Below are 15,237 nucleotides of genomic sequence, written 5' to 3'. Positions count from 1 at the left end.
GATTATTCCATTATACAACACATTTATGTGACAATTAGCAACCCATAAAGTAATGCAATAAAATGATTAGTTAGTGTAAATATAAGAAATAATAGTTTTATAAGGATTAAAGACTATGTATTTGGTTTTATCTGATTTTAATTCTAACCCTCACTCATTACAAAAGTCCATACACTGGTCAAGGGTTTCTTTAATCCTGAGAGGGATTTGGGTTTCAAAAGAGTGCTATCGGCAAACAATAGTGCTGAGACATTTTGACTCCCTGGTCTGGGAGGGTCATACATGACTATCTAGGTGATACACAACGTAATTTCTGTTAAGTGAGTACAAGGTTGGAGCCAGAACACATCCCTGGTGATGCATCTGCCTTACCCGTATGTAGTTGGTCAACTTACTTCAGTTTCCCCCTCTAACTTGTGCATAGTTAATATTATTCAAGCATATGATTATGAAAAGGATACATTTTGGCATACCCATTTTCTCAAGAACCTGCATTTATGGCACAGGATAAGGTCAAAAGCTCATCAAAGATCCCCAAATTCCATTAATTTGCACAAATTCTCAAGACTTGATCAATAGTGCTAGTCCTACTTCTGCAACCAACCTTATAGTCTAAAAAGATCCTATTCTCTTCCAACCACTTATGTAACTTATTAAGGCTTTACCGACATAAGATTTTTTGCAGATGTTTTGGACTGATTGCCCTGTAGCTGCCTGGACGATCCCCGGGCCTTTTTTATGAATCAATATTATCTCAGTCCCTTTCCATGACTCAGGTATCCCATTTCTCATCAACATAGTTTTAATAAAAAGATTATTATAGGGTGCTCAAAAATGGGGGGCGTGTTGTTTTTGAATCACCAAGCATTGGGCCTTACTAAGAGTTATCCAAATCACAGTGATCAAGATTCTTTTAGCGATATCTCTAGGGTGGTACAGGCTTGTGGGGAAATGAGCGATTTTATTTACCCACTCTCACACCTGTCAGGCCCCTCTGTAGAATTAAATTGTTTATGTTTATTAATATTATTCTATTGTATCTATCATATGTCCCAAGCATATGGACTTTATGTACTTACTCACCACAGTTACTTAGCTACCAAACCTACTTACCACCTGCCACACCTACCTATCTATCACACCTACCGATGATAACTAAGATACCACCTGTACTTAACGTATCATTCATAACCTATCAAACTAACTTCCATACCAACCTGCCATACCCACATTCAATACCTAACCTATTATACCTATCTTTGTTACCAACCATACCAAACCTGCATTAAATGGGAACTATTATGATTTTGTGGTTAGTAATATGCAGATTTTGCTGTTTATCGCACAAGGAAGGGTTTATGCAGGGGTTGGAAAACAACGACCCATACACAATGAGGCCCAATTTCACTAATACCATACCTCCCATAACTGCCATTCATGCCTTCAATGACTACTTCCCATGCTTAATCTACTTTACTGACCATAACTAATCAATCTAACCTATTACTATACTATACTTTTCATACCTAACCTTCCTCCCATACCTGCCCTAGTATATCTACTTACTATAAAGACTAAGCTTACATTTACCTATTTAGCTACTATACCCATTCACCGCACTATACCAACCTTCCATGCCTACCTTACCCTAACTACCATACTTCCCTTCCATAAACACCCATACATATGTATCTACTATACCAACTATACCTTACATGGCATATTTTACCTGCCACACCTAACCCACTAATTATCTTCCCTGCCATAGCTGATCTATCATAGCTACACCTACTCCTGTCTCTGCAAAGTGTTTTTTACTACTTCCCTGAGATAGTGGTTTTGTGAAACATTGGCAATTTATCCCTGCAGGACTGCTAATAATCACTTACGTAATGCATCCTACAGTGAGAAAGTTATGATTGCTGGTTTTGGAAAGCACATGAAACCATTTCTTCTTTTGCCAATGATTGTTGCAATCTATTTCTTCAGATGGGCGGCATTTTCATGAGAGCAAGATCAAATAGGAATGCTTCTCTCAAATCAAAAAAGCACAACACATGTAATCTTGCTATGTAGGTACCAGAAGCATAACATCATCTGAGTTTCATAACAATTACTGAAGGACCTGCAAATTGTATTCGCTTACTGTAGAGTACTAATACTTTCAAAATTCGAAAACCAATCTTCTAATTGAGTATATCTATCTAACAGCTGCGGCCGATAGTGGGAGTACCTTCCAGGCGGTGATGTGGGGAGGGGGAGGGGCAGGGTGGGGGGTAGTAATGTATGGGATACGGACTTAACCACGTAAGTAAATATATAAATAAATATAACGAATTTTGTTATGTGCACTGCATCTCAATTATTGATGCAGTGCACGCAAAGAAATGTGTTTTATTCACTTATATGTTTACTTACCTGTTAAAGTCCCTAATCCATACATTACTACCCCCCACCCTGCCCCTCCCCTCATCACCGCCTGGCCGGTACTACCACTACCGGCCACGGCTGCTATCTAAGTTGATCAAGAAAAATATATCAAACCCTTTTTTCCTCACTTATTTTAGCTAGATACCTAATTCTGATCACTCAAGTCATTATTTACTTGAATAGTGGCAATCATTAATCAGTTAGCACTTAGGACCTGGTTCACAAAGGCCCTCTGCACTCGTGGCAGAGGCCCCGCAGTCATGGAGGAGTCTCTGCACTGAATGCAGAATTCCCCAATGAAAATTCCTATTGCAGAGATTCTGACCCAAGTGCTGAGACTCCCCCATGTCTACAGGACTTCCACTGTTAGTGAAGAGGCCCTTTGTGATTTAGGCTCTGAGTGTGTAGGGTGAAATATACTACAAGGAAATCAGAGCTGAAGGGTTGGAAATTTGAGTACAAAAGCATTAGCAGGAATTTTCATGTCACTGAATGCACTGTGTTGGAAATATGTAGGCTGGAATTTAGAGACCAAAGATCACCAAACATACTTAAGTTACATCGAAAGGTGGTAGTGCTAGAAATGGAATTCCTGGTTGGCTGAGGTTTGTACCCAGGTCAGGAAGGATCCACCACTCTAGTCAGGGTAAGCTAGATACACACTAAAATAGAACCTGTATTCACCCTCTGGTTTCTTGGCACATAGCTTATCTAAAGAGGCATTTTCTAAAGTATTTGTGCAACACACTCACACAGTAACTCAATGAATATACCACAAAAAGATTCCACACAGGTTTAGTAAATAGATTATTATATTTTGAACAACACAAGACCAAAGCTGACAAAAGTCCAATGTATGGAAGTTGAAATATTGAAGTTTAAAATATTAAATTCAGTCAAGCGCTTAGAAGCAAGTAGTTCTAAAAAGGTTACTTGCGGTCAGGGTAGACCAGGGTAAGTACAGCTACAGGACTCAGACAGGTCCCACTGAAAAAGTACATTAGATGAGGCAAGCATCAACGTTGAAGACTCGATGTGAGGAGTCGAGGGGGGGGGGGCGCGTTGTTGCCGATTCCGTTAATGTAGACAACGCATCAGCATCGACCCGTGCAGTCGATGAAAGCTTCGGTGTTGTACCCATTTTATGATGCAGGCGCTGCTTAGAGGTTGAACAGCATTGTCCCTCAAATTCGAGCAACTTAATCAATTGAGGCCATGTTGTTGATCGGGTCCTGTGTCGAACACCAATGCGTTACTACCGATCGTCACAGAGTCGTCACTGTGTAGATTTTGAAGCAGAAACAACTGCAGAACTCACTTCTGAGGCCCAGGGCTGGATTGGAACCTTAGGTCCAGTAGCTACGGCAGAGTTGAATGAAGTCTTTGAAGGCCCTGAGACTGCAAGAACAGGGGGCAAGCCAACAAGCCCTAGGAGGTCACTTTGGAGTGAAGGCAGAGTACAGCTCTCCTCCAGCAGGGTCAGAGAACAGCAGGCAGCAAGGCAACAAACAGAAAAGCAGGCCTTTCAGATCAGTAATCCATTTGAGTCCTATAATCAGCAAAGCCGTTCTTATGGTATATCTTCAGTTACAAGTCAATTAGTGTGTTATTTTAGGGGGTCAGAGACACAGTACTTCTACCCAAAAGTGCCTTTAATCTGGAGAGAGACTGCAAAGCAGCTCTCTGAAGTGCACAAGTATCCCTTTCAACCCAGTCCTATCTACAAGGCTATCTGTGGGTGGTAATCAGTCCTTTGTGTGGGGACAGGCCACTACCTATTCAAGTGAAGTGTTGGCCCCTCCCTTAGATCCTAACCAGGCAAGGCTATCACAATACAAATGTATGTAGATGAAAACTCAGACGCACCTATCCTTCCTTTGTTGTAGCTGTCTAGAGGGAATGCAGAAAGTGTAGCTGTCACACAGCCCAGACGTGTTTTGGAGACAGGCTGTCATGCACACAGAGCAGTTAGAGAGTAGTAATGTCCACTTTCTCAAAATTACATTTCTAAAACAGGAAGGTTAAATCCAACTGAACCAGTTAGGAGGATGTATCATCACTAATCCCAACACTTAAAACATGAAAAGCTATTCCTCTCTGATCAGGAGTTAAGACATAAAATTGTATTGAGAAATTCCCAATGCTACCCTGAAAGAGGAGTAGGTCTCATAGTTGGGAAAAATTAAATAGGCTGTTTGTCACTATCAGGACATGCAAACCATAAAGATACATGTCTTACTTTTGACTTACAAAGCACCCTGTCGTTAGGGTTACTTAGTACTTACCTTGGGGATGACTTACAGGCAATAAAAATAGGATTAATGGCTTGGCAATTAGTATGAAATTGGAAGTCAAAGTGACTGTAAGCTGCACAAACAGACGCTGCAGTGGCAGGCTTGAGACAGTTTTGAAAGGCTACTTCTGTAGGAGGCACAATCAGTGCTGCAACCTACTAGTAGCATTTGAAGTACAGACCTTGGATATATAATAAATATACCACTTTACAAGGAACTTGTCAGTACAGAAATATGCCAATCAGGTATACACCGATGTTATCATCTTTAGGGGAGAAACACATGCACTTTAGAACTGGTTACCAGAGGTAAAATGCTCCGAGTCCTAAAGCCAACAAAAATAATCAGCAAAAACAGGATGTAAAAGGAAAAATGTCTAGGGAAAGACCACCCTAAGGATGAGAGGTCTAACAGGAAGTTCATCGAAATGTGGTTATCAAAGACATATGAACCAATACATTTTACATGATTCACTGTTTTTCTTATGGGATCTTCTGTTTAACAACTTCCACCTAAACTGCCACCAGAACATTTCCTTTTCTTTCCAACTAAACTGCTTCACTAATCACTTGCCTGATTGAACAGAAGCAGGGTTCTTCCCATTAAAAATATGTGGACCACCTAAAGATAGTCTAAATCCCTTTACTGCTGTCAGTGCACTGAAAATGGTAATCTGTGAATAGCAGCAATGTACCAACTTCTATCACCAATATCCACTTACTGGAATGTGCCTTACATACTTGTGTTCTGTTGCAGTTTATACCACATTCACTGTCTCTCTAAACGTAACAGTGAAAGTGTGCCACTTAATGTCAAACAGCATTTTGTGTTTCAGTCCATAAGGGTTTCAATTACTCTTTCTAAAGTGAAGCCCACAATTTGTTTGCAACACCACAGCTCTGTCCTTAAACCTTTTCTGGGCTGTTACCCTCTCGAGTTTCTGCTGCTCAGCAGCTACTCTCCGTTGGCACTGTGGGCAGCTATTGTTTGAGATAATGCGGGCTTTGTAGTTCCACATTTATCAGGACCACCATTTGCCTTTGTGAGGCCTGGTTCCCCGCAGAGGGTAATTACAGGTGCTCCTGTATATGAGAGAAAGGTCGCTGTCAATCAGGCTTTCGAGGAAATCAGGCAACCACAGAAAGGTAGTGGGGTTATTTAAGCATTCCTGACTCATAATGTTCACAAATAATTCTAGAACGTAGAGTTCAGGGGCATATTATTGAGGCTGGCGAAATGCTAACGACGATAATTTCATCGCCTTATTAGTAAGCTGTCGCTAACATCAGTTAGTGACAGCTTTTAAGTGATAGCGAGCGGTTTGGGGCCCGCTTTGCATGTCAGCGATATTTATCGGTAATGACATGCAAAGTGAGCGTACCCAACCTGTTAGCGACTAAAAACAGTCGCTAACATCGCTATTGCCTATTATCAACGCAGGCGTAGCGACGGAAATATTCGCGCTGAGCGCAAATATCTCCAAAAGCTAACGCCTGCTCAGACCAGTTCTTAGCCATTATATCCAATGGGAAGTGGATATTATGGCTAAGACCCTATTGGCGTTAATGAGTGAATATTGCTGTATTCTCAGCGATATTCACGCATTTCTCTGCTATCGCCGAATATTTTATCGCTTTAGAGATAAACGTCGGTAATAGCACGTTATCTCTGCGATAATATCCGGTGATGCTTGGCAATAAAAAAAAACTTGCTCAGCCCATTTAGCGATAAATATCGTTGTTGGTAATATGCCCTCAGTTCTTTTAAAGGTTCGGAGTGGATCTGAACCTGATGAGACCTCAGCTAATAGATGCATAATAAATGCAGTATTACACATTTGGCGGACAGATAATGTTCCCAGAGTTGATTTACAAATACATTCTCAATGAAGCAGCTAACCATTGTACCCTTGCTTGTAAATGTAATGCTGTTTGCAAACGTAGATGATCACAAACACTGAAAAGGAACAGTAGAAGTGAAACTCGAAAGTTTCCACAATGCTGTTGGATGGTTTCCCATCATCCAGGGGCCCCACAAACTCTGGCCTAAGCAACAATCCGGGGTTAACGGTGAAGAAGGGAGGAGCAATGTTGCATTGGACGCTCCTTTCTACAGACGTTTCAAGAATTTGGTTTGGAATAACTGCAGAGTGTGTGTGTGTGTGTGTGTGTGAATACGAGAAATTCAATGACTACAGACTAATAGAATATATAATTGGTTGGTAATCTGCCATATAAGTCTGTATATATTGTACTCTTTCAAGTCATAAGCGTCTTTTTTTACTATACTTGCAATACGAGACTTCGGCCGACAACACAATGATGCGATACGCACTACAGTCCTCATTAATTCTGTGGCAAAGGATTTTATATAATTATATATGCACCTCTGTGTTTAGGGGAATAACTTGTACAAACAGTAACCACCATATTTATTTCTACATGTGATTTACGAATCCCATGCTTTTTTGTGGGAACAAATTTCCACATTTTCGACCTGGTCGATATTCCCCAGTATCACCAGCATACTTTGCAAAACTGATTTCCGGCAAAACACGGTTTCCTGTATTATTATTATCATTTTTTGGGGCTAATTTTCTATCTTGAGTTTTCAAGCTGCAGTATTGCAACTGCTCTATTTAGCTAAATATTTGGAGACCCCTCTGGGATGTTCTTCCGTGCATTTGTTCACATCCAGTATTCTGAATCTTTAGTGTACCTGTGATTAAGCGCTGCCTCGGGAGCTATGCGATGCCCTTATATGGTGTGCCCTCGCGGGTAACCATTGTCTGCAGAGAAAAACATCTTTCCTTTGCCTAGAAATGTTTAAGTATAATTGGCAGCCCCCCTGACGTGAGGCAGGAGACGGGCGTAGTTAAAAATAGATATGGCGGCTCTGATTAAACCGCGGCTCATCCATTTTTATGAGCAGCCTGAACATAATGACTCCTACATAATGGCTGCTTAATTAAGGTACGGTTAACGCAAAAAATTAATTTGCTAATTTTTAATTGTGCCCCTCAAAATCACTCCCTCAAAGCTCGCAGGTCGGCGGTAGTCAGGTGCCATTAATAACCAGCGAGGCTGTTACAGCGATTAAGAGCGCTGATACCATCAGGCAGGCACCCGCGCTGCTGCTCCGCGGGGGGGGGTCAGGCATTTCTCCAGCCCCCACCCATTATTCCTTCTTCTACTTTAATATTTAACTAAAAACAAGGCGAGAGATTGTTTTTCTCTGTCTGTCACATGCTGTTATGCTCGCATGGCTGTGCTTACCTGCATCGGGCCTATGAATGCAAGTGCAGCGGCGGTTCACTGCACTTATGCTGTCCTGTAGGGCCTGCCAAGGCCAAGCATAATATTTAGTTTATATTTTTTCCCGCACGCATAATGGCAAGAAATTAAGATGGCTCAATGGCTATTTTTACATGAATTGGCTGTAATTACAGAGGGGCATTTTTATTAAAAGATCGTGCAGCACGTCATCTTATGCACTGCGCTGCATGATAGGCAGAGGGCGGGAATGCGCTGCACTTAACATTATACGGTGCGCCGCATAGAAGATTATAGGGCGCATTCTTGTCTTTTCCCCACCCTGGTGCACAATGTGCTGCCTAACGTCAGGACTGGCACCCTGCAACCTGGTCCAAGGGTGCCTGCGTTGTTAGCAGTATTGTTTTTGTACAGGAAGTGACACTTTTCCGCGTAAAAACAATCCTGCTGCGTTTTCCTCTTTCTGTGTGCGCTGCAGAATGCCAACACTCCATCCATTGAAGGCTTCCACGAGGCAGAGTCATGCAAGGCAGCGATTTGTGCTGCGTTGCGCAACTCTGGATTTATCAAGCCATGCCCTCGCATGGCTTAACTAATCTAACTTAAGAGTTGCGTTGCTCTTGAGCATCAACGGCCTCATTTATGAGGCCGTGCGTCATGTTTACGCCGCCAGTGCGTCACTTTTTGTGACGCACCAGTGGCGTAAAAAATGCGCCTTGTTGCACCATCTTTACAAAGTGACGCATCTAGGTAGATGCGTCACTTTGTAAACCCCTGCGCCACATTATACGTGCGCCAGGTATAATGTATGCAAGGGGGGCGTTTTGACGCAAGAAAGGGTCATGGAAGTGACGCAGTGAAATCTATAAGATTTCACTGCGTCACTTCTAGGACACAAATGCGTCAATTTCTTACGCCTGTCTCACAGCAGGCGTAAGACTGAAGCAGGCCCTTTCACATGGGGCTTTCCCCATGTGAAAGGACACATTTCTGGTGTTGCGTCACTTTTGTGACACACTCCAGCAATGCGTCACTTTTGCGCCTACAGATACGTCAGAAATAGTGACGTATGTGTAACTCCTTGCGACATGATGCGTCATACTGTAAATATGACGCCTCGGTATTGTCGCAGGGAGAGCGCAGTGAAAAGTGATGCATCACTGTTTTCACACAGCGATGCATCACTTTTCATAAATGAGGCCCCATGTGTGGCCAAGGGTGACACAACTCTTTTATAAATATACCGCAGAGTATGTTATCCTTGCCTTCCATATCAATTTTCATGAGAAGCCAAACAATAACCCTTGTTCCCACATCCCAGTCAAGGAGTGTTGGCTTAACAGCGGCCCCACTGACATTATTACAGGCATCACTCGGTCTGTATGTTTTAAATGGTAGCATTTTGTTAAGGGCGAACAAAGCATAGTTTGCTCCCCAACCCAGCCTTCCTGTTTCTAGTAATCTGGAGTGGAGCACGCACCCATGTTTGGCTGTAGGGCAGGGCGGCAGCAGTGTTTATACCTAGAAGTTTCAAAAGAAATTAATTTCCTGTGTTTTTTTGTGTTTTTTCTCCGAGGCAGATATCGACGAGTGCTCGGAAGGAATCATTGAGTGTCACAACCATTCGCGCTGCGTCAACCTCCCAGGGTGGTACCACTGTGAGTGCAGAAGCGGTTTCCATGACAACGGGACATACTCACTTTCCGGAGATTCGTGTGTTGGTAAGAAGGTTTCAGCATGTTACTGCCACTCTTCCTGATTCATATTAATTCTCATACACAAAAGCACAGAGAGACACTCACTACAACTGTCCACCCTTTTAAGACCATACCCTCTTTCCTTTAACTGCATTTAGTGCCAAATTAAGGGATGAATTTGCCATCTGCTAAACTCACTGGTCTTCTCTTCCGGAGACTGCAAGTGAAATATCAGTGCACTCTCCAGCAGATGTTTTGACAGGAAACAGTACATTGATTTGTGGCACAGAAGATTTACGAGGCAGTAATGGGGTGCCTTATGTTCCCGGTCCAGTGTTACCTCTCCATGTGAGTTCTGTAGATCAGAATGGACTTTACACCTCACCTTTTCCTCCGTTCAGAGCTATAAATTATGACAGTTCCAAAGTTGAGGATTACTTGAGCCTTCAGAGTAAATGGAACAGGAATAGGGGTTTGTGCGCGGATTTATACCATCCTGGGTCCTCTTTCCCCATGCACATTTCACCAGGTTTGTTACTTAAAAAAAAAAAATGCTGCTGTTGCTAATGTACTGCTTCTTCCATAATATTCAGGAATAGTTGTTGACATCAATATTTGCTCTACATATTAGACTGTTCAAAGTATAAATGTAATGTAATGTAAATTGATACTTGTATAGCGCACTACTCACCCGCAAGGGTCTCAAGGCGCTTGTACAAATACCACTATGGAACCCATCCTGGCTTTCCCTGTGAGGCGTCCACTCTTGGGCACCCCCAAGGTGGAGGCCAGGCATCCTTAGCGTTGTGGGGGCCGTTGTGGAGATTAAGCAAGCTATTGCCCAGGGTGGGCCTCCCTGATTGGAATAGGCACCGAGGCGAGAATTATCAGGTCCGTAGAATTTTTGTGCCCAAGACCCGCTGAGGCGGGGAATTGAACCCTAGTCCCAGGCTAGACCTCTGCATCAGCGTCTGCCGTTCTAACCATTGAGCCACACTTACTTATACTTAACAATTGAAATGAAAAAATTGACATGAACGTTTTTTGCAATGTTTGATGTCATATGAAGCAATTACTGACAAGCGCAAGTAATGTATAAGCCAGTCCCCACAAAGTTACACGTTTATAGAGAGACAAACTCTCATACCCATAATGGGGTTGACTAAAAAAGTATATACTAATACATCAAAGAGTATTCTTGTAGAAATATTTTACGTACTCTTATATATTGTGAACCAGCCCTAAAGTATCTTAAATGAGCATAGAATGAAAATATTTATACGATTTATATACAATTTATGCAGATAAAAATAGGAAGGAAGGAGCTCTGTTTGCCCTTTACTAATAGTGAATTCTACATTTTGGGGCTGATTTACAAAGGCAGTTAAGTGTACATAAAAGAGTATTGTAATATTACTTCCCATACCCAGAAATACGTTTATGATTATGAATTGACTCCTCATGTTTGTTGCACACACCACCCCTGCATGTACACCTCGTGCATGTTATGTTATGTTATGTTATGTTATGTTATTGGTGTTTTGTAAAGCACATGAATCACCCAGGGGCATCTCCGCGCTAACCTAGTCCAATTACCGAGAATAACAAAAGGCCAAGAGAAAATATCAGTATAAGAAAGCCTTCAGCTGTTTCCTGAAGGTCAGGTAGGAAGGGGCCTTGCGAAGCCCTTCTGGCAGGGAGATCCAGTATTTAGGACCTACATATGAAAAGGCTTTACCTCCCAGGCGGTTCCGTTTATTCCGAGGGATGGATAACAGGGCCTTACTGTTAGATCTTAAATTACAGTGTGAAGTCTGTCTACAGAGTTTATTTTATAGATACTTTGGGCCGGTGTCCATCAGAGCTTTAAAAACTAAACAGCACGTCTTAAAGAAAGATCTCTTTTTAACTGGCAGCCAATGGAGTTCCTTCAATAAAGGAAGCAATGGTGTGCCAGGGGGGCGGTTCAAGACCATCCGATTGACAGTATTTTGGATTACTTGGAGCTTTTCTAGCTGTGTATCACCTACTTCTGCCAGCAAAGCGTTCCCATAATCCAACCGGCTGATCACTAAGGCGGAGACACTAGACTTGCAGGTGTCACACAACAGTGAGCATTTGGTTTGATTGCACTGGTTTTGACGGAGGTGCCTCTGTGTGTTCGCTAAATAGGATCTGTGGTTGTCAGAGTGTCCATCGGCCCTCCCCCAAAATTAATCACAAATCTATGCCCTGCATAGCGGGGACAGGTATATGTGAGGAGGTAGGCGTTTTTTTGTTCTTTTTTCCTGTTCCTGCGAGCACTGAGTGTGTATACTGTGACCACCGGTCTGGCGATAGCACACAACGCACACCACCAAGTGAACAATATCTGCCAACTGTAATCTTGCTGCATTATCATCTTTGTGTATTTCAATTGTTGAAAACCTGAATGAATTTGGAAATAAAAGTTTTAAAAAGAAGATGAATACGTTCACATGCACAGAGAGATGCCAAGAATCACAGGATGTTGAGCCTCCTGCCAAGACTCAAACCTAGTTCCCCAACTTCTCGGTCTGTGCTCTAGCCCTAATGCCACATCCTCTCCCCTCTCCATATCTGCTCTGTATTCTAGAGATCGAGATCCTCATATAAGATGGCTGGCACTCCTTTGAAACACATAATTAAAATGAATTCCTGCTATGCATTCCAAGGCGGTGCCAACCATCTTTGTGTGTTGCTCTGCTTCTATGTGGACCTGGTGTCCATTTCAGCCATCGCTCGAAATAGACAAGCTTGGGTTAGCTCCAAGGCATGGTTTGTAACTGCTTCCTTCTCATTGGACGTGGTGGAACATGTCCAACAGTGGGGGACGAAGGGCAGGCACTCATGGACAGAGTGCGGTGCATAAATTATGGCTTTCTAATGTGCATGAAGAATATATAATATGTTTAAGATGGTGAATTATAGTACATACTGTCGGTCAGGATTGAGTATTTTCTTCCTCTGGAAAATTGGAAGTCAGTCTGCTTGCCCGTGTGAACTCAAGGTCTACAGTGTCATTTGTTGCTTAGCACTTAACTCAGCAGCTCTGGATATAACTTTATAGGCTTTGTCAGTGGTACCTTTGTTTTTTCTCACAAACTATTACCTATCTTACCAAAGTTTGTATGCTAGATTAAGGCAGCCCAAATGGTTTTCTAATAAAAACAATTACTGGACAGAGAATCATCTTTATATCAAAACTTTAAAAAAGAGATCTATGAATTGTGAAGCAGGATACCACAGTGCAGTCAAAGACACCACATTGTTATTGACGCTATTACATTTATGTAATCACTGTTAAATCAGTTCTCTTTGTAAAAATGGCCCTCTCCTTCTGTATATCTCGGTCCAACAAATGAATGGCCTCCTGCAATCAGTGATCCATCCCTGGTAATTTTACATCTTTCTCTAAACTAGCCCAAACCAGCAATGGAGGATTTTCCTACTCTCATCTAAACATCAAGACCAGGAGCTCACTATCCCATGTTTTGAGAGTTATCAAAGACCATCTGGCATTTTGGAAGTGTCTCAAAACTAGGCTTTACACTAACTCAACCAAAGGTTATTTGTTTTCGGCTTGTAGTAGCTAGGAGAGTCCATGGGGGAAGGGGTGGTCCCCCCTGGGCTGCCCTATTTTAGGGGGCGACAGAGTTGAGCAAGTTGTGTCTGCAAACTACCAACATCCTCCGGCCCCCAAGAACAAGCCATCCGCATGCTGCCGGACCCCCCAAACAAGTCGTCTGTTAGCCCTCACTCCAAACCCCCACCCCGCTCATGCTTGCCCTGTGCAGCAAACTGTGCAGTGGCAAAGCAAGGGAGAGTGGGGGGCAAATGCAGGAGCCGCCACAGGAGGTTATAGGTCAAGCTATGCCAATGACTTAGGGTCCACCCCGGGTGGCTGTAGGTCTAGCTATGCCACTGTGTGAACTCATTTAAGGGTAGCTGTAGCTTTATAAAATTCCATATTATCTCTGCTATGAGAAGATGTGGAATGCATACCTATAGTCTCCACTGGAGAGACAAAATATAATTAAGGTGTGATTAATGATGAACATGAAGTAGGATAAGTAAAGAGTGTCTAATGGTTACACTAAACCACATAACAACTGATCACCTAAATTAGTACTTGCTGGTCATGCTACTCCTCCCCCCCATAGCCATGCTATTGGTTTAATACATTCGAAAACCGTGTACATTACACAGCTAATCATTAAACATGTCACAATATTTTCTTGTTTAAGGGCCACACTCTTTGTCTAAATACGTCTTTTCCATCGAGCCAGTAACTCATAATCAGAAACCCCTTTGGTGTCACAATGGGGCCCTCTTTCTTTCCTTAATTTTAAATTTAATCATAATAGCGGTCCTTTTATGAGCCAGGGCACGTCACAACCATCACGCCCAAGCTCTTTTCTCAACCGGCAATAATCTGTGTCCCTAGCCAGAGCGTCTCTCACAAACCGCGAGCGGGTAATCCATCCAGACGCTCCCGGTTGCTGAGCAACGAGATACGCATCATGTGACTATACCGTCATTAGACGGTGATTCTCTCACCCAGTGGCGCGACCTCTGGCCCCTCCTCTGACCGCGCCCACCCCGGAAACGATCCCTGTCTCACTGTTATTCAAACATATACGGCGTCCTGGCCCCGGTTCGACATCTTCGGGGGCCAGTAGAGGGTGATGCAGGTACACTGAGGGTGCTGAGCGTCGAGGGCGTGAGTAGTACTCAGAAATCAACGATCGGCTCATTACTAAGCTATGTACCGATTTGAATACCAACAACTCACTCAATGTTTCTTTACCCTTTTTCTGACAAACGCGCAGGGTGTGCCAATTACGTTCCCACCCCCCTCCTGTGACCCATGGTGTTCTTCCTTAACACCAACAAAGTGAGACATTTTAATTTATTTATTTATGTGATCGATCTGCACTATTAATTTGATCGCATTCGGAACTTGAGCTTCCGTTTTAATCAACCTACACACCTAGCTCGTACCACGCATAGCACGTAGCACTTCCCTCTGAATAACAGTTATAAACCCAGGGGCTAAGGTGGTGATAACGATATTGTTACTGCTCACCACCACCGTCTCTGAACCACATTTGGAGCACCATAGATTTACGGTTACCATCAGAACAAACACTAAATGTATGTCCTGTTCTACATGTATGTCTGTCTCTTTTACTTGCAGGTGCAGAAACCGTAAAGTTGAAGCCTCCTAAACCAGGAGTGATTAGGGAGACTATTCATTCGTCCTAATATTTTTTGCACTTTTTTCACTGTCTTCTTTTTCACTCTCACGTCCCTAGGTAAGGGTGGGCCTTAGCGTGTCCATACCGCCAGGGTTTATTACACACTTTTAGTCCTGATGAATTGCCTGGTAAAGTCACACCGTTTCATGGCAAGAAACATGTCGACTGATATTTAGGAATCTACCACTCAACTAATTGTGGACTGCTTCCATACACATACATTTTAAGTAATGTCTTTAGCGATCATAGAATAAAGTTTTTTGAT

At 42.7% G+C, this 15,237-nt stretch overlaps 1 protein-coding gene across 1 annotated transcript in view; it reads left to right on the top strand.

The window, feature by feature from the left end:
• The window catches only part of NELL1 (neural EGFL like 1), a 3,816,074-nt gene that overhangs the window by 3,319,826 nt on the left and 481,011 nt on the right, over positions 1 to 15,237 (top strand). Inside the window, exon 15 of the mRNA XM_086959505.1 lies at positions 9,577 to 9,717. Within this exon, the coding sequence (XP_086815631.1) occupies positions 9,577 to 9,717 (141 nt within the window). The remainder of the gene's footprint in view (positions 1 to 9,576; positions 9,718 to 15,237) is intronic.

The sequence above is a fragment of the Lissotriton vulgaris genome, chromosome 2_2 (genome assembly GCF_964263255.1).
Source record: "Lissotriton vulgaris chromosome 2_2, aLisVul1.2, whole genome shotgun sequence".
NCBI lineage: Eukaryota > Metazoa > Chordata > Amphibia > Caudata > Salamandridae > Lissotriton > Lissotriton vulgaris.
The sequence above is the reverse complement of the archived record's forward strand: the minus strand, read 5'-3'. Positions and strand labels throughout refer to the sequence as shown.